The following is a 26179-nucleotide window of genomic DNA, read 5'->3' on the forward strand; positions in this document are numbered from 1 at the left end:
ATTTTAATAACTAAAATTACACTAAAATTAGTAATTGTTAAAAAAATTCAAATAGATGTCCACTCTAAATGTTTTTTTTGTTTTTTCAATAAACTTATCTAAAAATCAAGATAGTCCAAGTTAGCTTTGAACAAGATATTTGGAAGCCAAGGTCAGATCAAGCCCGTCCCAAAATTTTTAAAAATTCCTGAAAAAAAATATTTAATTTTGATTTTGAATATATTTAATGATATATTGAAATTTTAATACTTTAATATTTTATATATTTTTTAAAAAATGGAGCTATTGAACGTAATACGTGGGGCCAAGCCTTCGGGTGAAAATTTGCCAAGACCAACAAAGTCTAACACGATTTGTTTATGATGGATTACGGGATTTTTCTCGTAAAGTACACTAATTTCGCATAGAATAATGGGGTGGGGATGTTAAGATTTAGAAACTACACAGACAGGATGTTCTTCAGTCTTCAGGCACGTATCTGTTTCTTCTTGCACCAAATGCTAGTCTCTGCATCATATGGGCAGGTAAAAGAAGAGAAAATAAGTGAAAACTTTCTATTTTACTACAGTACATGTAAAATATTTGATGACAAGAAGTTCAAAAATGATAAAATAAGAGAAATTTTGTTTCATTTCTTAACTGAAAATATCTGAGAGTAAGCTTTCAATCCAGTGAGGAACCGAATATAAGTTGGCTTCCATGATCCATTTGCTGGGATCGACCTGATGTTTGGGACGAGGTATTCTGCAACCTATGAACCACAGGACCCAATCCCCCAAAACAGAGAACAAAATAAAATATATCTACAAGATTACAAAATACAAAAGCAGAACAAGAAAAAAAATGAAAGAAACCGTAGATAATGTAAGGGTGTAAACGAACCGAACATGAACAAATTTTGTTATGTTCGTGACCTATTCATTTAATTAACGAACCCTGAAATATTGTTTATGATCGTTTATTAAACTTAATAAATAAATAAAAACCACAAATTATTCATCGAACATTACATTCGTTTACACCCCTAAGAAAATGAATATAGAAAAGAAAAAGCTACCTTCTTATCAAGAAAAGCTACATTGATCAAGTTTACCAATTGACACACTATCTATAAAAAACTATCCCATAATTGACAAAATTTGAACAAATTTATGAGGATACTTGCAATCTCATTTTAAGCTCAGGTCTTCGACATATTTAAATAGACACTTCAAGCCTATGGTTTTCCTTTAATTTGATCAAGCGTGATATCCAACATGTCAACACTAAAAGATAGGAATAAAGAACCATAGATGAAGCATGTACATCACTACCATATATCTTACCACTTCAGCTGGTTCTGCTAAAACATTGATGAAAAACTTGGCCTGAAATAACCAAATATTAGAAATTTTATTTTCCAAACTGAACTAGCATTAGAGCAAGTAATACAAGAAGGATAGATGTATAGTTGACCTGCTTCGTGGTTGCACCACACATGAGAAGATCAGTTGTAACCATTCCTGGCTGAATCGCAAAAGAGCATATGATCATATGAAAAAATTTACAACAACCACAATAACACACTAAACCTTATATCCCATACTATGGGGTCAGTTGTATAAAAAACCAAATAAGAGAATCAGATTAGGTTGTAGTTTGAATCTTCTTGTGCCACTCATTTCTATCAACAACCACCTTTTCATCTAATTCTTAACCATCATATCATTTTTTATTACTTACATCCATATCTTTTGTGGTCTACCTCTAGATGTTTAGATCTCTCCTAGATCTAGAGACTCAATTCTCCTAACCGATGCACAGCTAGACCTACGTTTCACGTGTCCAAACCATTGCAAACGGCCCTCTCTCATCTTCTCTTCAATTCGGGTTACCCCTAATTCATGTGAAAAAATATTTAAAAAAAAAACCTAGCAAAGATGTAAATAGTATTTTGTTTTTCAATTTTCCTTTTGTGGAAAGGGGAAGCATTTCTAATAATTAGTTACAATGGGGAACTTCAGATGACATCTCACCTTTGGCGCCCCATAAAAAAGGTCCAGAAATTTTCTTTTCTAAAACTTGCAAAATCAAATGAAAAAAGAAAGGTCAAAGTGCAAATAGCTAAAACACATGGATTTTAAAAAACATCGAGGTGATACACTCCCAAAGGACGATGAGAAAGTACAGATATACTTCTTCCAAGGTAGCACTGAAAACCAAATTATGCAACAAAGCTTAAAACTATTCTGTTCATTCCTTTTCTCCAGAGCACCTTGTCACTCCAGTTGCCCATTCACCAAAAAGTGGTGAGAGGTGCAAGTTCTTTCCTCCCCTTCAAGGGATATATTAAATTGATGACAAATTGTTTAACTTAACAATTTTATGACACATGGGTGGCTGCTCTCATAAGAAATGCATGTATTATCACCTTTAGGTAACGTTTGATATCATTTTCAAGATCACTACAGTAATCTAATCATCATGGTGATAAAATCACCAAGGTGATTTGATCACCAGTGATCTTAAATTACCATGTTTGGTACAATATTATAAATCACTAATGCATTTTAATCATTGTGTTTGCTATTATATGAAATAATAAATCATATAGTACAAAATATCCAAATTAACCTTGAAAAAAAAAAAAGGCAAAATATTTAATACTTATTGAATCAACAATTTATAAAATAATTAAATGTTAATTTATAGAAAACTACAAAGTATAAATCAACTTTGATACAAATAATTTCTAAAAAATTATTAAATAAATACATTATTTTGTTAGTCAACATAAATTTATAACATAAAACATTTTTTTAGAATAAGCAATTAAAAAAACCGATTTTTTAAAATTTTTAGAAACCAACTTCTTGGAGTAATGTTAACTATATTTTTCGCAAGAGTAGATTAGTCCAAAAAAAATATTGAAAATTACTTTCCCATGGTGATAAAACTTTCCTATCTTTTAGGTTAGGAATCAGATCACTACCCTAGGTGGTGACCTTATCACTCTAGTGATTTGAAATCACTGGCATGTAAGATTTTTAAATTACTACCAAACAAAGTGATGTAATTATTAAGTGTAGATCATTGTGCTTTTTAAATGAATCACCCCATACCAAGCACTCTCTTAAAGAGTTGCACGGAAAGTCTTGGCAAAAGCATTTCAAAACTCAAATCATTATCCATTCACTGCTTGGTCAAAAATGGGACCCAAAATGAGGATTGAATAAGCTAAGAGTGGTCTTGAAAGGATGATTGTTAACAAAGTTGATTAGCCTCCTTGCATTTACCAGGCTGCCATTGATTCCCACAAGCATTACAAATCAAAATAAAACTTTGTACTTGTTGCCTGAACTGTAATTCCTCTAGAAAGGTCTCGAGAAGTAAGCCTAATTTATACTTAATCAGCATGATCCGTTTTTATCTCATCAGTGGTAGCATTTAAACTAACCACCAAGGCACATTTGGGATCAAGGACATTATTTCAGCTATAGAATGACTCCATGGTAGAACAGTGACCTTCTGAGGGCTGAATGGAAGGCCCTATTCAAAGGACCATGAACAGCAGGCATTAGGTGGAAAGTTTTAGCTAGCAAAATGCATGTAGGTGGTTAGATGGTCATTTTGGATGAGATAAAACCATTACTTTAGCTGAGGTTAGCTGCTAGGTAGTAGGTACTATTGGACATTCCCTCAGGAAGGATATAAAAGGGCCAGTGTCTTACTGTCATACTTGCTAGCTTTGTTGCGTAAGCTAAGAAACAAAGCAGTGGTTTTTTTCAATTGCCTCATGAACCTTGAACTAGTGTCTGGAGAGTATCTAAGCCTTCTAGATGTCATGATTCCATGATTATTGTGGTTAATATGTTTTATGCTAGAAGTCAGTTCCACTGGTATCCTTTTGAATGGAAAGGTCAATCATCTTTTCATGCTTCTTGTATTGCTGGTTCTAATTAGTTTCATACCTTGGACCCAAAACTCTTGAGTGATATTTGCAATCACTTCTCTGGAACTGAGTTCCTTCAGACCGAAAGAGAGAGATGGAAGACCACATCTAAATTTTTGAGGCATATACAAATTTTGAAAAGAAATTTAGAAAATACAGTTCTTGTTCTTGTTCTTGTTTGAGTTTGTTTTATGCTATTTGGGCTTTGTTTACATGGATTTTTTCATATTTAAATAGGTTAGAGCGAGACTATTGAAGATTTCTTTTGATGATTCACACAGTGAGGTTCTAAATATTGATATTGAAAATTGAGGTTTGGCAATTGGATTTAGATTTCAGATTAAATTTTCACAAAAAAAAAAAAAAAATCTTCCTATAACGTTTATTTTTCTTTGTATTCTATTTTGATTGTTCGTTGTGCATCACCTATCTAGAGGAAAATCTGAGAATAACTAATATGAAAGCAACAAATTTAGCCTAAAGCACAAATGTATCAGGCAGATTTAAGATAAAAAAACAATATAACAAAAGCAGAGAAATATGCAAGCATCATTCAATGTGGCTGGCTTAACATTAAGAGTTGGAAATTAGATGATTGTTTAATGTAAGACGTACCGATAGATTATGCAATACTACATTTTTAACATCTTGCATCTGCAGTTCAGCCTGTGAAGAGGTCAAAAAAACCCAGTATCACAATTGAACTTCCACAAAAAAAAAAAAAAAAAAAAAAAAAATTGCTTACCAAAGAAGATTTTTAAACATAATAGAACATTTAGAATATGGTGTATATTAATTGATCTGACTGACCATATCAAAAAACTAGAGGTAAAAATAAGAGAGAATGAATAAATTACTGACAAGAATGTGTTATAAATATTGAATTGTCCGAATACATATGTGATGCCTATCATACTCATATTGTCAAACTAAACTAATCCTCTTTCAACTCGAGAAATTCCAAACTGCACTTCACTTAGTATGATCATTTTGGGGGAGAAAGATGTAATGAAAAAGTTCTTTTGCAGAAGACATTATGTCAGGTTGAGGCACATTTTTCTGCCAGCCACCATGCACCAAATACAGATGGTATATGATTTGTCATTCACATATAAAAGTGCTGAAGAGGAAAATAGAGCATTAAATAGTACCTAGGTCCTACTTAATTTCCATGTCTAGAATTCTGCTATATTCATGCAGAATTGGTGCATGCACACGCACTCACCTATTATAACCACTTTGACAGTGATCATGATGAATTATGAGCCTCTTCATACTACTTATAAAAGAAAAACAAAGATCCTCTCCTTAAAACTTGAATGATTATAGTTTCATGTCAAAGAGAAGCATATATCATGAAAAAACTTACTATTATGATTTAAAGCACTACTGCACTTATTTTGTAAACTGTCACACGCATACACCCGATTTTTGACAGTAAGCTTTCTGTACCCAATTAGAAAATATGCCATAAAAAAAAAAAAAAAAAAAGAACCTCTAGATGTTGTTTCGGAAAGGAGAAATAGACAAAATATACTATAGGTGGCTTACAATAACTCTCAATTGTCAACATGAAAGAATGGAAATAATTCAGTTAGTTTTCTCATACGAAATTATTGAAATAAATGCATGCTACTCAAAGAATGCATGCCTAACAAAGTAGAAAAGTAAACAAATTGAACAACAGAATAACATGTCAGATGAAAAAACTGTCATGGCAGACTGAATTCTTCTATATGAAATTAACTGCAAGGAACTATGCAAAACAAGTTGAACATGTACCTGTAGTGATTTTGTCAAATGCACTACACTACGTTTGGTTGCTCCATATGCAGCAAATCTGTAGAAAGGGAAGACAGATAACCAAAGAAAGAAAAAACCAATCAATAATAAGACTGAAGGATTTGAAATACCAAATTTAATGCATTAAACGTATTTAATACATCAACCTAGGTTCTTAAGCTGCAATAATAGATAGAGCAGTCTATTATCATGACCAAAAGCATAACAGAATACTTGAATACAATATTCCTATCCTATAAGCTACAGGCTATGCAAGACTCATACCATCCTGCATGAAACATGTCATGCTAGACCAATAATATCACTTAAATGAAGCATAAAATTCAACATCCTGCTGTGAAGTTGTGATAAAGCAAGATAATGGCAAACAAAAGGCATTATATATGGCAGTACGAAAGCAGAGCACAGTCATCAGGTAATTTAAAATTACCACTAAAAGTGAAGATTATGGCAGTGCGCAATGCAAGATAGAGAGATATTCACTTTCATATCTTTTAAAGGGTAGATGCTTCCACATAGAACAACCTCCAACAGATTGCTTTACATCTTATCCGATAAGACTTCAGTAGCAATTAAACAAAATAGCACCCAAACAATCTGGGTAACAGTACAATAACCAAGTAAAAGAGAAATACCTAGGGGTTGGTCTTCCATCTGAACCAGCTCCATCAATGTTGAAAATATGACCACCTCGAGGCTGCTTCAACATCATCTTAATGGCCTGAGAGACAACTATTCATCAAAATAGAACTAAACATTGCCAAGCAAGAAAAATGAAAATGATTTTTTCACCTCTCGGCAGCAAATCATCAGCCCAAGGGTGTTTGTAGTAACAACTTCACTGCATAAGGACAACCCAAACTACAAATCAATGAAATAAAGAACCAAAACCAGAGCCAAAACAAAAGGGAAAGAAAGATGGAATATGGAAGCCCACATAAGATCTTCGTCTGATGCTTCTGCCAGTGGTTTATAACTATAGGCATTTGATCCTGCATTATTAATCTGCATCATTCTCAACATAGGGTAAGATTATAAAAGTGGAAGAGAAACATTGTTGGAGTAATAGGTAAAGCTTTCTACGGAAAAAAAAATACAAGCCATCAAAATAAAAAAGACAACAAATGTAAAAGAGAAAGAAATCATTTTGGGATTGATTAAGACATATGGTCACGCAAGCAGGTGCCACGATATGGAACCCAGAGTTGAGGTAAATGATAAACAAATTCAGTAGCAAACATTATGTTTTAGTACAAGTTCAAATAGATAACATGCTCACAGCTCGCTTTGTAAATACTTCCTACTTTCTTCACTTCATAAACATTAATGTTATGTAGCCGCTTGTTGAATCTTACTCATCAAGAACATCCAACAGATCTCATAAATCATCATCTGACTAACGTGACAATCAGTATCAAGAGATATCAGAATTATTCTCCAGACAGAAATTTTCCACCAAAATACATATGAAACATGAAACAGACAAGTAGAGGGACCAAGATAAGACATAAATACCCATATATCAATGTATCCCAGGTTCATTTGTGCAAATAAAACTAAATTCTTCACATCCTCTGCTTCTCTGACATCACACTGACTGCCCTGTAAATGAGATTATTCAAAGCAGCATCAAGCTTAAACCAGAAAAAGAAATGTGTATGGAAAATGAAGAAGCAAGAATGCAAGATGAATTGAAAAGTCAAAAAAACATGTCATTGTGGAGGTACCCACACACGCTGCTCCCCATATTCTTCTCTGAGGCTCTTAACGGCAGATTTCACCCGTTCAGCTGTCAAAATGTCAGTTGAGCAAGTGTAAATCTAACCAGTCAATCCAATTATCTTTCAGATCAAAGCTCCACTTTCTGATAATTCATCACATAGAGCAATAAATGAATTAATGAACATACAAACACAAAGTGATGCAAAGTCATCATAAATTTTCGAGCAGTATTACAATGCTAATTTAATGATGGAAAGATAATCAAATATATTATCCAAGAATAGAAAAACATTACACTGCATCTCAAATTCAATATCTTTAAACAAACTTCAAAAACTTTATACTCTAATTGAACTTTAAATCAAGCTCTTATTCTTGATTAAGAAAATCCAAAAACAAAACTAATGGATGGAAAGATCAACAGAGAAAGACAAAATACAAAAGGATATTATCAGTCAGTCACCAGAAGATGAAGCTAGATTTTTAATTTCCCTCCACAATGTATTCATGGAAAAATGCTCGAAAAGAATTCAATTCTTTCTGATACCCTTTAATTTGATATCTTTGAGGTAACCAAATACTACTGCTTCCATTCTCATTACATATTTTTAACAAGACCCCACTACTCTAATACTTTTGTCACATTGCTTTGGAGCATAAAGCTTTGCTGATAAAAGTTGAGATAAGCAGTAGAATTCTTACCAGATCTAGAACAAATTATGATATTGTCACCTGCTTTCAGAAATTCTTTCACCAATGCATACCCTATTCCTGAAACCAACAACTTTGTTTTATAGCTTTGTTAAAAAAATATATAACTCACTTAAATACGCGTACTTTGGACTACTTAAGCTGTTTCCGAAGCTTTTTTTTTTTATTCCAACAAAAAAAAATTGATTTTATTATCTTCACAAGTTTATTCCAAACAAGAAATCCAGGCCCTATGCTTACAAATATCACTAGTAAGCTGAGTTGCAGCCAAAAAGAAAAAGAAAAACCTTTGCTTGAGCCAGTTATAAGAACGTTGTATGGAGGAAGCATGGGTTGTCTGTCTCCAGGAGTGGCAGCTTGGGCCTTTACCGGAAATGGAGGATTCAAGGAGATTGTTGGAGTTGGAGAGGAGTTGTTTTGGAGGTAACCATGAGCAAAGTAGGGCTGAAAATGGGTTGGTTTGAAGATGGGAGAGAAGATAATTGGATGGGGTCTTGGATACCAAAATTGAGTCAAGAATTGGCAAGTGGAAGAAGCAGCAGTCGCCATTGATGATAGATAAGCTCCAGAGCTCTGTAGCTATACTATATGGTTTCATCTTTACCCACGTGGGGTGCTGCTGCGCCTCATGAAAGTCAGCTGCCACGTAAACAGCTAGCCAAAATTGCATTGGACCAACCCTTTATTTATTTATATTTTTGTTCTATTTCGCATAAAGCGAACATCATCAAACTAGATATGGCGTTTGCTTGAGGACAGAGGTAGGTCCGCCAATTCGACGTCTTTTGGCAACTCGTTCTCGAAATAGATCAATCAAATATCCCCCCCCCCCCCCCCCCGATTGCTCCACTTTCATGATTTTAATCCGTCGCTAAATAGCCGTAGGCCTTCCCCGTCAATCCATTCGTGCCTACGATGATATGGGATGTTTCGTCACTGCTGAAAACGGCACTGACAGCCACAGTCAAAACGGTTCATTTTGCTTCTGTTTCTTGCTCGACACACTCTGTAAATACAGCTACGTCAAGTTGGTTTTCTGAGATTTTCAACGAAAGGAAATCTGGGTTTCGGGTTGATTCAAAATGTATACAATCTTAATAAGCGGGTGGTGGAAGACTGCAGAATCGATAAGTCAGACACGTTTGTTATGGATTAAGGAATATGAAATAGAATTTAGAAAAGACTTGGAAAAAAGAGTAGAAAATATAGAGAGGAAAAGTGTGATTTCAGATCTTCAGTTCATTGCAAATAGCTTTATTTATAGGCTCAATACATCACTTTCTATGTACTGAATTTAAGGATCAATCAAATACATTCAGCTGTTACATAACAATTCATTAAGCTGGCTAATAATTTTATTCGAATATTGCACCCATAACGGTAATGACAACTCATTCAACACCTTCAACATATTGTCAGCTCCTTTCTCTTCATTCGTTCTTCTAAAATCTACCTCCTCCGGTACTTGGCTCCGTTCCTTGGTCTCTGCTGCTATTTCCTTTCCATTCTGAGCTGTAGCCTTCAATTTGCCTCTTGCTGTGAATTCAGTTTTTTTACCAGCTATGTACAGTAACTTATCACATCACCCCTCTCTCCAAGCAATTTTTGTCTCCAAGGATCAAAGTCAGGAAATTGAGAATTTAGGACTAAATAATCTTCCCACGTTGCATGCTTGGGTCCGAGATTAATCCATTCCACTAAGAGTTAAGTCATATCCTGATTACCTTTCTTTACAATTCTTTTGTCCAACACAGCAACAAGTTAACGGTTGGCCATTTTCATTAACTTCAGGAGGTGCTATTCTCGATACTACATTAGAACCAAACTTTCTTTTTAAGTAGACTGACATAGAAGACTGGATGAATTCTAGAAGAAACTGGTAGTTGCAGTTTGTAACCTTAGCTAAAACAGGATATGGTCCATAATACCTGGAAGAAAGTTTCACATTTTTTCTAAAAGTGAAGGAAGTCTGCTTATAGGGTTGAATTTTCAAGTAGGCCTCATCTCCCCCCTGAAACTCCTGCTCTCTTATCTGTGTTGTACTTCATCCTATGTTGGGCTTTTTGTAACTGATCAACTATCAACTTGCTCATCTGTTCTTTCTCTAAGCATTTCCTCAACAGTAGAAACCTTCACACTCGCACTTGCATCCCAGAAGAATTCTGAAGGCTGACAACCATATAAAGCTTGGAAGGGTGTCATTTCTATGGCTGTATGGTGACTGATTTTATACCACCACTCACCTAGTGACAACCAGTTAACCCAGGTTTTAGGCTTTAGAAAACATGTGCATCCTAGGAACTATTCCAAGCATTGATAAGTCTTTCAATTTAGTCATCTGATTCAGGGTGGTAGGTGGAGCTAAGATGAACACTGATGCCCAATAGCTTCATCAACTCCTGCCAAATTAAGCTTGTAAAAATCTTGTCCATGTCTAAATTCAGAGTTTGAGGTGTGCCATGTGGCTTATGGACCTGAGTTAAGTATATTTTGGTGACATCCAAGGCTGTATAAGGATGTGAGACAAGCAAAAATTGGCCATACTTAGTAAACTTATTTATGATAACTAGTATACTATTATACCTTTGAGAATTTAGCAAAGCCTCAATGAAGTCCATAGAAATCACCTCTCAGCTATGTTTAGGAATAGGAATTGGCTGCAATTTTCCTAGATAAGCTACATGCCCACTTTTGTTCTTCTGGCACAGATCACATTGCTGAATATACTGTTGTACTTGATGCAACATTTTTGGCCAGTAAAAGTAAGAATTTAATTTGTAATAAGTGGCCTGAATTCCAGAATGCCCGCCTTAAGGAGAATCATTCCAAATTTGAAGAATTTGGCTCTTTAATTTTCCATGGTAACCAATATAAAGCTTCCCTTTGTATCTTAGAATCCCATTGGCATAAAAAAATTTGGGCCTGCAACCTGTTGAACAACCAGAGCAATTATCTTTTCTTAAGCTTGCACATCATCTTCATAACTGCTTTCAACATTCCTTACCCATTCGGGTACGATTGTTATATATGACAAGCTGTGGCATTGTCCCTCATCTTCAATCTTTCTCAAAAGAGCATCTGCAGCCTCGTTTGTCTTGCCCTTCCTATATTGAATGGAATAATCAAGCCCCAACAATTTAGTTAAACCTTTTTTCTGTATGGTGGTAGTCCGCTTTTTTCAAGCAAGTACTTTAAAGCTTCATTATTAGTCTTAAACACAAATGGCCCTCCTTCCAGATATTGTTTCCATTTCGAAACAGCCATTAGTATGGCTAAATAGTCTTTCTCATAGATTGATAGGTCCACCTCTCTTTGCCTCAATGCCTTGTTGAGATAGGCAATTGGTCTACCGTCTTGGGTTAAAACAACCCCTACTCTAACTAGCATCGGTTTTGATACAAAAGGGTTTAGAAAAGTTAGGCGAGGCTAACACAGGGGCGGTGATCATGGATTGCTTTGGTTGCTGAAATGGTGTTACAACCTCAGGGTGCCAAGTGAATCCATTTTTTTTAACATATCAGTTAAAGGCTTACTAATCTCTCCATAATGCTAGATGAATTTCCTATAGTATCGTGTTAACCCAAGAAAGCCTCTCAAGGACTTCAGATTGATAGGCAATGGCTAGTCTTTCATAGACTCAATCTTAGCAGGATCTTTTGAAACTCCAGAAGCAGAAATAATGTGGCCAAGGTTCTCTATTTGAGGTTGGCCACAGAAACGCTTGGTTCTTTTAGCAAAGAGCTTGTGTTGTCTCAACAATTCAAAAACAATTGTAAATGCTTAGTATGTTCTGTCATATAAGTACTATAGACAAGAATATCATCAAGGAACACAAGCACAAACTTCCTCAAATACAAAGAAAACACATCATTCATCAATGATTGGAATGTAGCTGGGGAATTAGTAAGTCCAAAGAGCATTACCTTAAACTCATAGTGAACTTGGTGGGTTTGAAAGGCTGTCTTTGGAATGTCCTTCTCCTTGACTCTAATTTGCTAATGCCCTGACCTCAAGTCTCTCTTGGAAAAAAAAAATTAGTTTCCTTAAGCTCATCCAATAAATCTTCCAGCATTAGAATAGGGAACTTGTCCTTCATAGTCCTCTCATTCAGTTGCTTGTAATCTATGCATAATATCCATGTTTCATCCTTGTTGCTCACTGATTGGCAAGGTGAAGCAAAGGGACTCTTGCTAGATGGATTATAAAACCTAATAGCAGCTCTGAAATTTGCCTTTCTGTCTCCGACTTTTGATATTAAGGATATTTGTAGGATCTTAGGTTAAACGGTTGAGACCACGGTTTCTAGGGTATACAATGGTCACGCTTTCTGGCTGGTGGAAGCCCTTTTGGTTCATCAAATATATCAGAATATGCTTTAAGAAGCACTTGCAACTCAGTTGGTATAACATAATCATCTCTATCAGTACTCAACATATACATTTCTCTTATCAAATCCAAATCCTTAGCAGCCATTTTCTCTAACTTCTTGCTAGAAATGATTTTGTGGGTTGCAGTTGACTGTTCAGCCTTAAGATTGACTTGTTTTTCGTCCTTTTGAAAGGATACAGATAGTCATTGAAGCCAGAGACCAATGGATTGTATTTCCTTATCAATCCACTTCCAACACCATATCACAACCTCCCATGGACAGAACCCTCAAATCATGTGAAAAACGATGACCTTGAATGATCCATTCGAGCTGTTTACATTTAGCAGTGCTGTAAAGTTTGTCTCCATTGGCAACTATAATGGTTAAAGGGTTCATATAATCTAATTCAACCCCATCTTTGGCCAATCTTGGTATAACAAAGCTATGAGTGCTGCCACTATTAATAAGCACACTTAGGGCTTACCATTAATGCTTCCTTGAATCCTTAGAGTGCTATGGCCAGCATTGCTTGTGAAAGCATTGATAGAAATTTCCAAGCTGTTTTCATTCTTTTCAGATTCCTTCATCACGTCTGATTCTGCGTTACTTTGTTCATTCCCCATAGCTTCTATTTCAACACTGTATTCTTCCATAATAATCAAATTCAACTGTTTGGCCTTACATATTTGTCCTGATGTAAACTTTTCTCCATGGCAAAAACACAGGTTTTATGCTTTTCTCTGCTCCATGGGGGCTTGCTTGCTTATATTTGGGGAAGATACTGCTGAACTGCGTTAAGCCTGGCCAAAGGAATAATTGACTAGCTAAGCACTTGGAACACTGCTAGTAACAACACTAGGCCTGCTGGGTTATCTTAATCTCTTAGCTTCCCAATCCAGAGAGAATCTAGACTATCAAGATCATTAGCCTTAACCCTGAGTCTCAACTCTTCCTTCAGTCCATTAACAAAACTAGAAACCAAATAACCCTCTACTAGATAAGGATTATATTGGATCATGTGTCGCCTGAGCTCTTTAAACCATTTCAGATAATCTTCCACTGTTCCCTTTTGAACCAACTTGTTTTATCACAAAACCTTTTTCAAAGATCAACAGTAAATTCCTCCCAAGTCACCCTAGGTTTTTGCATAACATAACCATCAAACCATATCTCCGCCTTTCGTAACTAATACATGGCTGTTATTTCCATTTTTTGATGATCAGCAATTAAGCCATCCTCTGAGGTTACTACCATCAAAACAATCTTAGGTCTCAGTGAAAAAGTATTAACAATAAATGAATAACCTTGCCCAGAATTATATGCAGTGTTCTTAAATTGACCAATAGAGTTCTGATGTAGATAGCTATTACTATCATGCCGATATTTTTATGATAGGCCAGGTTGATTAACTTTGTAAGCATACTTACCCTGATCATCAATGGCAATTACCTCCACTGGTGCCTTGTATCCTTTGTTGATGAGACTTGAACAAGCTAATTACTAGTGGCGCCTCCTAAGTCGAACTGATTTTGAGTTGTTTGTTTTTTTATTCAACAGCTCTAGCACCTAACTGATAGAGTCTTGACTCTCAAACCATTCTAGCCTTCACGTTCTTCATCTGATCTTATGATGCTCAGATAGTGGAATCAGTTGCCTTCATCTGGTTCTGCAACGTTTGGACCTGTTCCTGAACTTTGTTGAACCTGATGCCTTTTGCCATCACTTGATTCTTTCTATTTTTACCCAAGTTGGTTGGATCATTAAGCTCTGATACCAATATTATTATGGATAAAGGAATAGGAAATAGAATTTAGAAAAACCAGGAAAGAAGAGTAGAAAATAGAAATAGAAAGGAAAAGTGTGATTTCATTTCATACCTTGAATTCTTTACAAATGATTTTTTTTGTAGGCTCAATACATCACTTGTCTATGCACTGAATTCAAGGACTAATCAAATACATTCATATGTCACATCACAATTCACTAAGATGGCTAACAATTTTATCGAATATTGCACCTAAAACGGTAATGACAACTCATTCAGTGCCTCCAACGGTATTGCCAGCTCCTTGGTCTTTATTCATTCTTCTAAAATCTATCTCCTCCAGTACTTGGCGCCCTTCTCTAGTCTCTGCTGCTAATTCCTTTCCATTCTGAGCTGTAGCCTCTAATTTGGCCCTTGCTGTCAATTCAGTTTTTTACCAACTTTGCACAGTAACTTCATCAAAAATGTTTTTTACCAACTTTGCACAATAACTTCATCAAAAATGTTTTAAAGGAAATGATCGAAAACAGAATGGAACCTAATGGAACACTCACAATCCCACATCAGGAGGATGTGTGGATAAGTAATGATATAAATGTAGAAATTTAATCTCAAATTTGTGAAGCATTTTTTGTAGGATAAAATCGTGACACTTTCGGATCAAAGCGGACAATACCTTGCAACGGTCACCAATCCGCAGTCGTGGAAATCACTAAATGTTACACGAAATCCGCAGTCGTGGAAATCACTAAATGTTACACGATGGTCTGTTCTGACGTGATCTTGGTCCTGTGAATGGACTCGACTTGACAAGGACGTCAAGCATTAAAGGTGAGGAGATTGTAACGCCCTCAATCCCACATCAATAGGATGTGTGGATAAGGAATGATATATATGTAAAGACTTAATCTCAAATTTGTGAGGGGCCTTTTGTAGGACAAAATCGTGAGACCTTCGGTTCAAAACGGACAATACCTCGCAGGTTGGGTGCGGATCTCCACAAATGGTATCAGAGCGGTCACCAGTCCGCAATTGTGGAAGTCATTAAGTGTTACACGATAGTTTGGTGTGATCTTGGTCCTGTGGATGGACTCAACTTGATAGAGACGTCAAGCATTAAAAGTAGGGAGAGTAACGTCCCCAATCCCACATCAATAAGATGTGTGGATAAGGAATGAGAATATACTAATTGTTCCATAAGAACTCGAAGAAGATTCGTTAACCAGAAAGAATTCAGTTCAGATGTAGGATAGATGGAATCATCAAATTTGACCTTTTCGAACTCTGTCTCTAACTCACTGTAGGCTCGGAAAAAAAAAAAAAAGATGTGTATAAACGAGATATCCAGCAACAAGAAGAAGGAAAATGATTGAATAGAAGAACTCCTGAACATTTTTGGCGATCTCAGATGTGTCAATATCAATGGTAACTCATTATTTCGCGGAATCATTTCTTCGCACAGAAGAAAATTATGTAAACACTTACTCGAAATCTCACTTATCAGATTCCTTTATGGAAGACACAATTTTTTCTGAAAAATTTGCCATGATATATATAATTCATCCATAATATCATAAAAACGGGATACAAATTTACTGCTACATAGTATCGACAATACGTCTTCAAAAGTATCTAAAAATAAAAAAGTTAGATATTTGTACCTTGTCAAAGTAAAGAATCATGGTAAATATATTTGTAATAGCTTCCATTTTGAGAGAATTGAAAAAGTACTATCTCTTCTATACATCCACCATTTTTTCTTTAGACAAAGATTCCGTTTTTTTTGCTTTTTTCGCTTTTCGTCCCACATCAGTAGGATGTATGGATAAGGAATGATATATATGTAGAGACTTAATCTCAAACTTGTGAGGCGTCTTTTATAGGATAAAATCGTGAAACTTTCGGTTCAAAGTGAATAATACCTCACAAACTGAGTGCGGGTCTCTACACCTAATGTTGTCACCTACACAGCGATGTGAAACGGGATTGGTAGAAGAGTTAGTTTACACCCTGATAAGAGGCTTGATAGAACAACAAGGAATGCACGAGGGATTGAGCCTGACATAACCAGTTTCAATCGTTTTACATGAGTACAGCAGGGCACATAAGCCTGAGTTAACACTTGATAAGTTGAAGTATGTGAAGGAGAACGGCATTTTTGCTCGGGTGTAGCTATTTCATTCATCAAGCGTCTTTGATCGTGTAGAATGCTCGAGGAGGCCGGGAAGTTGCTTGGTGAGACGGTGAGTAATGGAGTCAATCCTTCAACTGCAACTTATAATTGTTTCTCCAAGGAGTATAAAGGATGCGAATGGTGCTTTGAATTTGTATGGGACTACAAAGGATAAATTATGCGAGTTGATTTTTCTTATTTACAAAAAGATTGTAATTTGGATCAAGAGAAGGAATTGCTTGTGTTGAAAATTTAAAATTTAAAATTATTAAATATAATTTTTTAAAAATAATCGATAAAATTTAAATTTCACACTTATAAAAATAATTGCATAAATTAACTCAACTAAAATTCGATTTTAACCCAATTTGAATTTTCATATATAGTTGATTAAATGAATTATACAGAAATGGAGAGCCATAGCAACATTTTGCTTGAGATTACTGAGAAGGGTTTACTTCCTTAAAAAGTAACTTTTGACACGCTGTATAAAAGTTTAATACAGTCTAATATGTTTAGGAATTGGAGAAGAGTGAAGAAGAGACTTGATGAAGAGTAGACAACAATATGGTTCAGAGTTTCAAATTATCATTTGAACCCATGTGAAATTTGTCAAATGATGCTTTAATGGTTGTACATATGACAAATTTCATTTAAATTTGAAATTTGATTTATTCTAAATCCATTCATACATCAATGCTTCACAAAAGTATACATGATACGCATTTTATCTACAATCATTACATTACAACCATGCAATTATCCAATCACTAAAAATAAAATTACATGATATTTTGATGGATCATATACAATTTTGAATTGTGATTAATTAATTGTAATATAATAATTGGAAGTAATAAGCTTCCATAATTAACAATCTGAACCATATTAGTCATGTAAATATTTTTTAACCATTGATTTCAATAAATTCAAGAGACGAGAGATTAATGAAAATGAGAAAAAATGAGTTCAATCTCATCTCTTCGGTTAAAAAAGAGTGAAACTTTTTGGAGTAAGTTGATCCCTTCCATATATATATATTCTCAAAGGTGGCAATATTCTCACTGTATCTCCCAACATGACATTCACCAAATTTTCAGTCACAAGACCAACTTCCAGTGAACTTCCAAGATAGAACGTTCATGATGCCATGAACAATTACAGTAAGCATTGATTATCATGAACATGTAAGAGAAAGTAAAAAGCAGGAACTAATATCAACATGCTGCCGACTGCCTATATCAACCACACACCACATTATGATTTGCACATCATCAAAAACCTAAAATCTAATGGAACTGTGTACTTTCCATACCAGGATTTGGATAACCAAACTGTACAATTGGACTCTAAAGGCAGACTGTTGATCAACTCCAAATCTTGATGCAAAGATCATACCTGCTGCCAAACTAACTGATTTCATCAAACTCACCTTGTCTTTCACAAACTCAATGATCATACGTCAGAGCAGCTTTAGAGACTATCAATCAAACTGCCTTGATCATACCTGGTTTACAGATAGGGCACCATAAGTAACAGAAATCAACGGTATTAAGTCTGTTTAACTTGCAAAGGCCTTTCCCAGTCTTGCAGTAGCACTTTCAGAGCTAGGGGCAGTCATCAAATGTCCACCATCAGACATGTAGAAATTGTTATAGTTAATTCTCGTGACCAGATCAGCCAAATGAGGAAAGTGACCCACATTGAGCTTGAAAGACAGGACCTGTGTTGTCAAGACAAAGCCTTCCAATTAGAGAATCCAATTTAGGATATTATATCTATGACCCCTTAAATTAATTTTTTTTTTTTTTTTATAATTGATGGAGTCAGAGTTTGACCCCTTATCACTGGAACTAAGAGTCCAATAACTACCAACAGGGCACATTACTGTTGGCCTCTTAAATTAAAAATTCTTTTTGCCCTTAGGGTAAAAAAAGCATATTCTATGCATATAAGGATACATATTTATATCTATACATGCATATTTCACATTCTCAGCAGACACTGAATGAGATGCAAACTATAAAAACTATGAATCTAAATAAAAGGCTAATGCAACCAGGCAGGGTTAGAGACTACTCTAAGGAGGAAAGCAATGCAATCATCGAATTGCTTCTCAATCCGGTCCACTTCCATTTCACATCTGGCCTTGATTGCAGAAATTGCTCCACCACTGCTTAAAGTCTGCTGTAGGGAATAGAAGTCCAGAGCTAGTCCAAGAATGCTGTTGATTCGGCTTGCAATCAGAGCCCACTGAAAATCAATGAGATCATCAAGCAATAATTAAACATAACACCCCAACTTTTCAACCTACAAAGAGTACACAAGATTTTTTAAAGATCACAAATATGAAAATATATGGAGATCCTACCAGCTTATCTGGAGCCACAAAGCACTGCCGATGAATTGTTAATAAGTAGGCCTCGTGTACTTCTATAACCTCATCCAGAGACCCAGCTGCTGCCATTCCTTCACAAAGTTCACGCCATGCACTATGATACACCTGATTACCAAAAGCTAGTCAGAGATCTGAAAGGCTTAGAGTTTACCCTTTATATGCAAAAGAAGCCACCAAAGTCTGCCATACCACTAAAATCCATAAAGGTACATAAAGGCATTTAAATTGAATGGCCCAAACGCCTAATTATGTTAATTGTCAGAAAAACAGTAAATACATGTTTTCCCAAACATAAGCACATTTTTTAAACCTGTTATCATCGGCGACAAAGCAATCATAATAATACTTGAAGGATCTTATGTATACATATATGTATATATACTTAAAAATAAAAGTGATGTTCAAAGAGAAGCCACAAAAGTTAGTATGATCAGCAAACTATGAGATAGAGCATTCTTGTTTACAAGTCAATGACTTCAAAAGTTTGTACTATAGAGCTAATAAGTTGCACTCTGCCAATTAAAGTTCAGTATTTTTCTTACTTATTTTATCATATGATTCCACCACATTAAATTTCTCTCTCCCGAAGCAAAGCTTAGTATAACAGTTGTTTCCATTTCTGCACAATGATGCAATGGAAATTGATCTAATAACAAGATTTGTTTACAAAAAAATGCAACCCTAACACAGTTATATTTTATAATTCATTCAAACTTTTCTATGCATGGAAACCAGCTGCTATGACATGAAAAGTCATCTTCTCAGCCAAAAGAGCACCACAACATTAGATATCTCAACATGTCCCAACCTACACACCAGACATGGAATATATAAACTTGGTCAAGTGAAGGTATCAATAGTTTTATGAAATCATACAAAACTTAATTGAAACCCGAAAGTTTAATGCACGCATTCAGGTTTACAATTATTTATTCATGCTGTAAAAGTACAATTCCTAGGAATGGAACCCAATAGACATGCAACAACACAAGCAAATTTCTTTGTATTAGGATAAAACAGATGGATCCCCACTATGGGAGAGGTCTGCTAAACATTGCTTGCAAATTCCATTTTCTCAGCCTCTTTCAGGCCACAAATGAGATGAGTTAGCTCATCTGTCCATAGAGAAGAGATCCATGGACAAATCACAGTAACCACGTCTAGCTATAAAATCACCAAACAACTGAGGCATATGGCCAAGCAAAGACAATTCTACAATCAGATATTATACCATAGTAACAGCTATACTTCCTTACTAGATTTTCTTGATGTAGTGACATCTTGACATATTCCAGTTATTCTGTGAGCCATAGAAATTCAATTATTTATCAAGTCTGGAGTTCAAAATTTTATTAACCTATATTTAATTCAAAACTCCATGCAAAAATGGATTTTAATAGTTTGTTTGAGGAAATTTTGAAAAGTGATATTTTGATCTAAAGAGTGAGGTAAGCATGCTAAGTGTGGCGTTGTGATTCTACAAGGATGAAAGTTAAAGATTGCAACTCCCTTTAGCCTATGAAGTGACATTATCCACCTTTTCAGCTTATATGTTGTTTCTAAAGTTCTACATCTGCTAAGTTGCTAATACCTTAATACTTCAGGAGCTACAGCTCAGTCTTAGATGTACTCATCCCTTATTATGGACATTCAAGTTATGCCATGTGCTATTTGTAAACACACTGTTTCACAGCATATTTTTAATTTACTAAGATGCTTGCTAATTGTCCTTTCTTTTCATTTTTTGTTCGTGTAATTACTGGGAATCCTCCATAATGTCTCCCAGAGAATCAAAGAGCAGAAGAACTTAGAGGAGAAACAAAAAGGAAAAGAGTAAAAAAAAAAAAAAGGAGTAATTATAGGGACATTGAATTTCTTTTCTAAATGCAGATACAAGTTTTAAAACATGTTCAATTGCAAAAGAAATACAGAAAAATAACTTCTAAAAACAACCTAATATTAGCATAAACAAACTCTTGCTCTGTCAATTTTCAAACAAACAAAACTCTTACTCTGTCCATTACGTATTGGTGAAAAGCATCCACAAAATGAAGGAGTTTTTGCTCCACTAACCAGTGGCGCTTGCGGTTGTTTCTTACGGTGCCTTTGTCCTGGAAATGGAATAATCATAGAATAAGGTTATGCATCACAGAAATAGTGACATCAGCATGATTGGTTCTTACAATAAAATCTCTATGTGTTCTTTGTGAATGTGCACCCCTGGGAAGAAAACAATGATTATATGATAGAAGAGCACTCTGACCAAAAATTTATTAAAAAAAAAAAAAAAGAAAACCTTCCACAACCATCTCCGAGCTTTATCGAGTGCAAACTTTGCCCGCTTGACCTTCAGCAAGAATGCCATGACCTACATTGAGCATAAAACATTTGAGAAACTTGCATATTTTTGGATTAGATGATAGCACCTTAAACCAAATAGTACCTGATTATACTTCTTGATTGCCTCTGAATTAGCTATTAGTTCAAGAGGCCATGAGACCTGCCACATCCAATGCATGTATGTAAAGGACATGACTCACATATTACGGGGAATAAATTAAAATTGGGAGGAAAAGAACAATGGTCTCATATGGAGTTGACCTTGTAGGTGAATTTCAGAGAATCAAGGCCATCAATTCCAAAGCTGTGTGGACGACTTTTACGAGGAATTGAACCAACGATAACTGGATTAGTTTGCTCATCACCATCAAAACCATAAGTCTTTGAAATGGACACCACCAAAGACTCTGGTGCACTGAGTAGCGAGCCATCAGCCGAGTTTCTAATTGATTCCTGTAGTCCATAAGCTTATAACATTATCCCAGTACAAAGGGATAGAGAAATTCAAAAAGTGTAAAGCAGATGATTGTACATAGCATGCAGACTGAGATTGGCAACAGTCAACTTTGCAGTGTGGGCAAAAGCAGCATAGTAATCATGCCATAAAATATAACACATGCTAGATAAATTAAATCTTTGCCCAACTATTCACCTGCAATATTGTGTTCAACTCGAAATCATCATCCCAGGTTTCTCCTCTATCTAGCCTATTAAATATCACTGTCAAAAAGTGTTGCAGCAAATCACCTAAAGATGGGAAGGTATGAAGAAAGATGTCAGAGAACTACCACTTGTAGGCAACCAATACACATCAGAAGTCAACAAACCATATAATACCTGATCCTAACAAGTATATGGCACGCAGCACTGCAAGCTCATCCATTAATCTCCAACCATTCATTAACTTTGACAGGACAAGGATGCCAATATAATCCACCTATGACATTAAACCCAAACATTTTATATATATAAAACGCTTCTCACATTAAACAAATAAGTAAATAACAATGGCATATTAATGGATTCAGCAATTTACCTGCTTCTTGATGTACACAGTGAGACATTCCTGCATAATAACCATAGGAAGTGGGGTAGTTCTTGGCTGAACAGTTTGAATCCAGTTAAGTACTCTTGATGAAAGGGTGCTGTTCTTCTGGAAAGGCAAGAGCTTTGACATGCAGATGTCATCCTGTTTCCAGATTTAGTTACGTTTCAAAAATGCTTGCAAGGTAACATAGTGAGTTTAAAAATTATTGATCTAGCAATACCTGTAGAGAAGGAAGAAGAGTAGGAAAGGGTAACAAAACTTCCAACAACTTGGTGTCATGCTGAGCACGAAGATGTTCAGATTCACCAAATTGGAAACCAAGCATATAGTTTGTTCCTTGAGGTCCAAAAACTGGCTCACTTTTCTCTCCAAAAACTGCTTTTCTTAAGTATTCATCATTTAAAGGGGGTAAGTAGAACTTTTGTGATAAGTTAAGTGCCTTCCATGAATTCCTGTTCTTATCAAGGAATGTTTGACACACAGTAATAACTGGATTTTCTGGACAAAAGGATCTTTGGAGCAAATATTTATTTTCAAGTCCTATAACCATATTTTCTGCTCTTGTATCTGGCAAACAATATGAATCCTTATCTGCAGGCTCTACATCTATTATGTTTTTCTTTAACAATGAGTCGACTAAGAACTTATACCAGATTCTCTCTGAGTATGTTGAAGGTGGCAAAGGTTCAGCAGTCCCATACTCCATGATCTGTTCTGTCATATACACTGACAAGGAAGAAATATTCTCTGCTTTGCACTGGTTACCTTGGCAAAAATGTCGAGAGATATGATCACCATGGCCTAAAAGACCTGCTAACGACACACAAAAGATTTCAGCTAACGTTAACCCTGCCACGCCCTGCCAATGGTTAATCTTGTTTATATTGCAGTCACCATTATAACTCCCAAAACCATCATCGCCTTTATCATTATTGTTGCAAGAAAGCATTGTTGATGTCATAGGAACATGGCGGATCAGCTGCAATGATTTCCCAGCAGAAACAATTGACTTTGCTATGTCCTTAATAAATAAAGGACACGCTAAAAGGTCTCTATTGTTTTGCTCTTTTCCTTTCATAGAACTAGATGTAGAAACAAACTCCTTTTCAGCCGTTTCCTTCTTGTTGCTCGTCCCAGGTACATAATCATGGGTATAACTTGGGGCAGAGGGGTCAACTTTTAACTTGCAATTTTGTGCCATCCTTAGTAAATAGCTCTTTTCCCAGAACTCAGCCTCATCAACTGAGATTTCTCTGTTAGCATAAAAAAAAATCTGCCAAAAGAGACCAAAGAAAAAATTGGGAATTCAGGAAGGAAACTACATCAATGCATTAGAAGCTGAAAATAGAAACCTATAACAGAAAACTGCCTCATCTCCACGGTGCAAAGATATCGCAACTTGTCATTATAATATATCATAGACATAAAGCATACTAAAATTAATCTAACATATAAAGCAGAATGGAATCCTAATTGCAAACTATCATAAGCATTCACAAATAAGAATTAGTTCATGTGCCAAATATCATTGCATCAAGAGAAATTTTGGCAAATAGACTTAAAGGTGGCGCTTTCCCATTCCACCAAGAGGGAATTTCTGGAATATACTGAAGTGAAGAAACTGTTTCAGGCTTTAGGATAAACTCAACTTGAATCAAAATTACCTCCTCAAAAGGATCATCCAGTGTCCCTTCAAAAAGCCAGGAGTCAAGACCCTCAATGTAAGGCAGTAAGCTTCCAACAAATATATGAACCAGCATCTGATATACATCCCCCTGAAATTAGCACAAGCTCTAAGTTTTCATTGCATAAACCAAGATAGTCACACAAATATGAAGCAACACAAGAAAAGGATACAACCTCACCACCTTGCACAAGACATGCTTCATCAAGCTTTAGATAGAGATGGTCAAGGATATGAACAGCAATGTCAGAAGGTAGAATACAAGAAGTAGGCTCAAAACATGCTTGAGGAATGGCTCCATGAACTATTTGCAGTAGATATTCAGCACCAGAGCAAAGGCTAATATTAATGAAAAAAGGATCAGAAATTTTCACTAGAATAAGAAACCTAACGCCATCAGTTAGAACAAAATGAAAGAATATAAGCTTGGTGCTACAGCAGATATCCACCCATAAGCACATGTATATGTAACGATGAAAATTATGCCACATTAGATGTGCTCTTCAACACAAATAAAATAATGAAAACAATTGAAAAGGTAAAATCAACTCAAAAGTTAAGAATGGCAAAAAGCAAACCTAAATGCCTCGAATTTGTTAAGGTAAAAGTTTGTATGGCAACATATACTAACCTCGATAAAGAACTTGTTAATCCCAAGAGGGTCAGTGTGATTCCTCCATTTGAATTACTGATCTTTGTTTCTTCCTTCAAAGCAATATCACGCAACCTCTGCACTAGACAAAACAATTTGACTGAGTTTTCAAAGCATCCATAACAACACAAGACAATTAACCTTTTTATACAATGGCAAAAACATCTTAACCAACTATGGCACCATTGAATTTCACTTTTACTACTTTTAACTTTCAAAAATAAAAAAGGCATAATACATCTTTAGATGCAAAAGCAAAAAACATAGCAGTAACTTTTTTGAAGAAGAAAAAGCCATGGTTATGGTTTTACTTATATATAGAAAAATCATGATGTTATAATGAGTATTGCACATTTTAGTCACTTGTTCATCTTAAGCAATTGTATATATTTTTTATTTTAAGATTCTACCATTTAGCTTTGCCTTTGAACAAGGTAACCACCAAACAGAACCTCAAACAAAGACATTTGATAAATAAATAAATATATATATATATAATTTCCTTTATAGATGTAAAAAATTTAAATTAAAAAAAAAGCATTTAAATGTTTGACTCAATAATTGTATGTTACCCAAATGCTCAAAGAGCAGAATTCGAATCAGTATCACTCAATGAAAAAAAAATAGTAATATATGAAAAAGAAAAGGGAATTGATGACCTTGAGCCAAGAAGAAACAGCGGAAGCAAAAGCTCTGAAAGTGGGAGGAGGAGATCTAAGCAGCGACTCCACTTTAGAAACCGCAATTTGCACAAGTTCCAAACACGTAGCCGCATACAAGAATTGATTGAGTATCACGCCAAGGCTTGACTGAGACAAATGTGTCACGTAAATCCCACTTCTCAGACAAAATCGAGGCCCCTTTTCGTCCCAGTAAAACAACGAACCCGAAAACCCTTGCAACATTCGAACAACTCCTTGGACCAACTCCATTTCCGTGGTCCTGGAAGATGAAATCGGGGACGAAAATTGTACGTCATTGTTTGAGAAAACGCCAGAGATTTTGTTGATTAAAGAAGCTTCTGGCTTTGAATTGATTAAACTACTCGTAGTTTTCATAACAAATACGGAGTATCGAAACAGCAGGAGCAAAAATTTTTGGATTAATAAATGGTGGCTTCAAAATTTTTGACTGCCCAAAATACGAAAGGGCGCCCCCATCTTTGTCTTATTAGGCAATTTTGCCCCTATTTTGCAATTAATTAATTAAAGCCAATAAACTAAATAGGACTTTTTAATACATCCAGTGCTGTTCACAACTTTTTTTTTTTAATTTTTTAAACTAAAATTATTTGATTATTCTTCTCACAATTTTCAAATACTCATGTATAATAAATTTTATAATTTACCAAAAATAAATTTTTGAAAATTTATATAATTTTATAAAGTTTTTAAAGAAAATTGGAAAAATAAGAATTTATTTGAAATTTTTATTAATATATATAATGAAAAAATTATTATTGAAAAAAATTATAAATTTTAAAATTAATAAAAAAAGAAATTGATTTTACTATTTGACTATAGAGAAAGAATAAAATTTTATAAGGCTTTAAATAAATATTTTATCTCTTGATGTCTAGGAAA

At 35.1% G+C, this 26179-nt stretch overlaps 2 protein-coding genes across 5 annotated transcripts; both read right to left on the reverse strand.

Moving 5' to 3' along the window:
- Positions 1 to 347: 347 nt before the first annotated feature.
- Positions 348 to 14658, reverse strand: NOL (NYC1-like protein). 2 transcript variants are annotated; one of them, XM_022909886.2, is made up of 13 exons: positions 8455 to 14647; positions 8159 to 8227; positions 7462 to 7523; positions 7250 to 7336; positions 6672 to 6739; positions 6527 to 6575; positions 6370 to 6455; positions 5714 to 5771; positions 4547 to 4597; positions 1456 to 1506; positions 1326 to 1367; positions 641 to 751; positions 348 to 507 (listed from the first exon to the last, which is right to left on the reverse strand). In XM_022909886.2, the coding sequence occupies exons 1-13, from the start codon at positions 8714 to 8716 to the stop codon at positions 460 to 462; spliced, it is 1044 nt and encodes a 347-aa protein (XP_022765621.2). In that variant the 5' UTR covers positions 8717 to 14647; the 3' UTR covers positions 348 to 459. The 2 variants fall into 2 exon arrangements, 1 of the variants encoding a protein (XP_022765621.2); XR_016330405.1 differs by having other exon boundaries at positions 478 to 507; positions 1456 to 1502; positions 8455 to 14658.
- A 2820-nt stretch (positions 14659 to 17478) lies between these two features.
- EMB1427 (Spc97 / Spc98 family of spindle pole body (SBP) component) lies at positions 17479 to 25676 on the reverse strand. 3 transcript variants are annotated; one of them, XR_016330406.1, is made up of 15 exons: positions 25256 to 25676; positions 24576 to 24673; positions 24121 to 24283; positions 23925 to 24035; positions 22481 to 23533; positions 22249 to 22401; positions 22050 to 22149; positions 21865 to 21959; positions 21474 to 21665; positions 21316 to 21372; positions 21169 to 21240; positions 19415 to 20983; positions 18846 to 18977; positions 18554 to 18727; positions 17479 to 18197 (listed from the first exon to the last, which is right to left on the reverse strand). XR_016330406.1 is itself a non-coding variant. In XM_089748598.1 (15 exons), exons 1-15 carry the CDS (start codon positions 25652 to 25654, stop codon positions 18036 to 18038), a joined length of 3060 nt encoding a protein of 1019 aa, XP_089604724.1. In that variant the 5' UTR covers positions 25655 to 25676; the 3' UTR covers positions 17479 to 18035. The 3 variants fall into 3 exon arrangements, 2 of the variants coding, with proteins under 2 accessions (XP_089604724.1, XP_089604725.1); XM_089748598.1 differs by having other exon boundaries at positions 20885 to 20983; XM_089748599.1 differs by lacking the exons at positions 21865 to 21959; positions 22050 to 22149 and having other exon boundaries at positions 20885 to 20983.
- Between the last annotated feature and the right edge of the window lie 503 nt (positions 25677 to 26179).

The sequence above is a fragment of the Durio zibethinus genome, chromosome 19 (genome assembly GCF_047325235.1).
Source record: "Durio zibethinus cultivar Kanyao isolate XHJ-2024 chromosome 19, ASM4732523v1, whole genome shotgun sequence".
In the NCBI taxonomy this organism is placed as follows: Eukaryota; Viridiplantae; Streptophyta; class Magnoliopsida; order Malvales; family Malvaceae; genus Durio; species Durio zibethinus.

Excerpts from the sequence above, each read along its gene's own strand:
- NOL (XM_022909886.2), bottom strand. The coding sequence starts at position 8,716 with ATGGCGACTGCTGCTTCTTCCACTTGCCAATTCTTGACTCAATTTTGG. Across the intron at positions 6,740-7,249 it reads TGGGATACATTGATATATGG|ATTAATAATGCAGGATCAAA; the intron begins GTATTTATGTCT and ends AGAATGATGCAG. Across the intron at positions 1,368-1,455 it reads GTGGTGCAACCACGAAGCAG|GCCAAGTTTTTCATCAATGT; the intron begins GTCAACTATACA and ends TGGTTATTTCAG.
- EMB1427 (XM_089748598.1), bottom strand. The coding sequence starts at position 25,654 with ATGAAAACTACGAGTAGTTTAATCAATTCAAAGCCAGAAGCTTCTTTA. Across the intron at positions 21,960-22,049 it reads CATATACTTGTTAGGATCAG|GTGATTTGCTGCAACACTTT; the intron begins GTATTATATGGT and ends TCCCATCTTTAG. Across the intron at positions 20,984-21,168 it reads CTCGGAGATGGTTGTGGAAG|GACAAAGGCACCGTAAGAAA; the intron begins GTTTTCTTTTTT and ends TTCCATTTCCAG.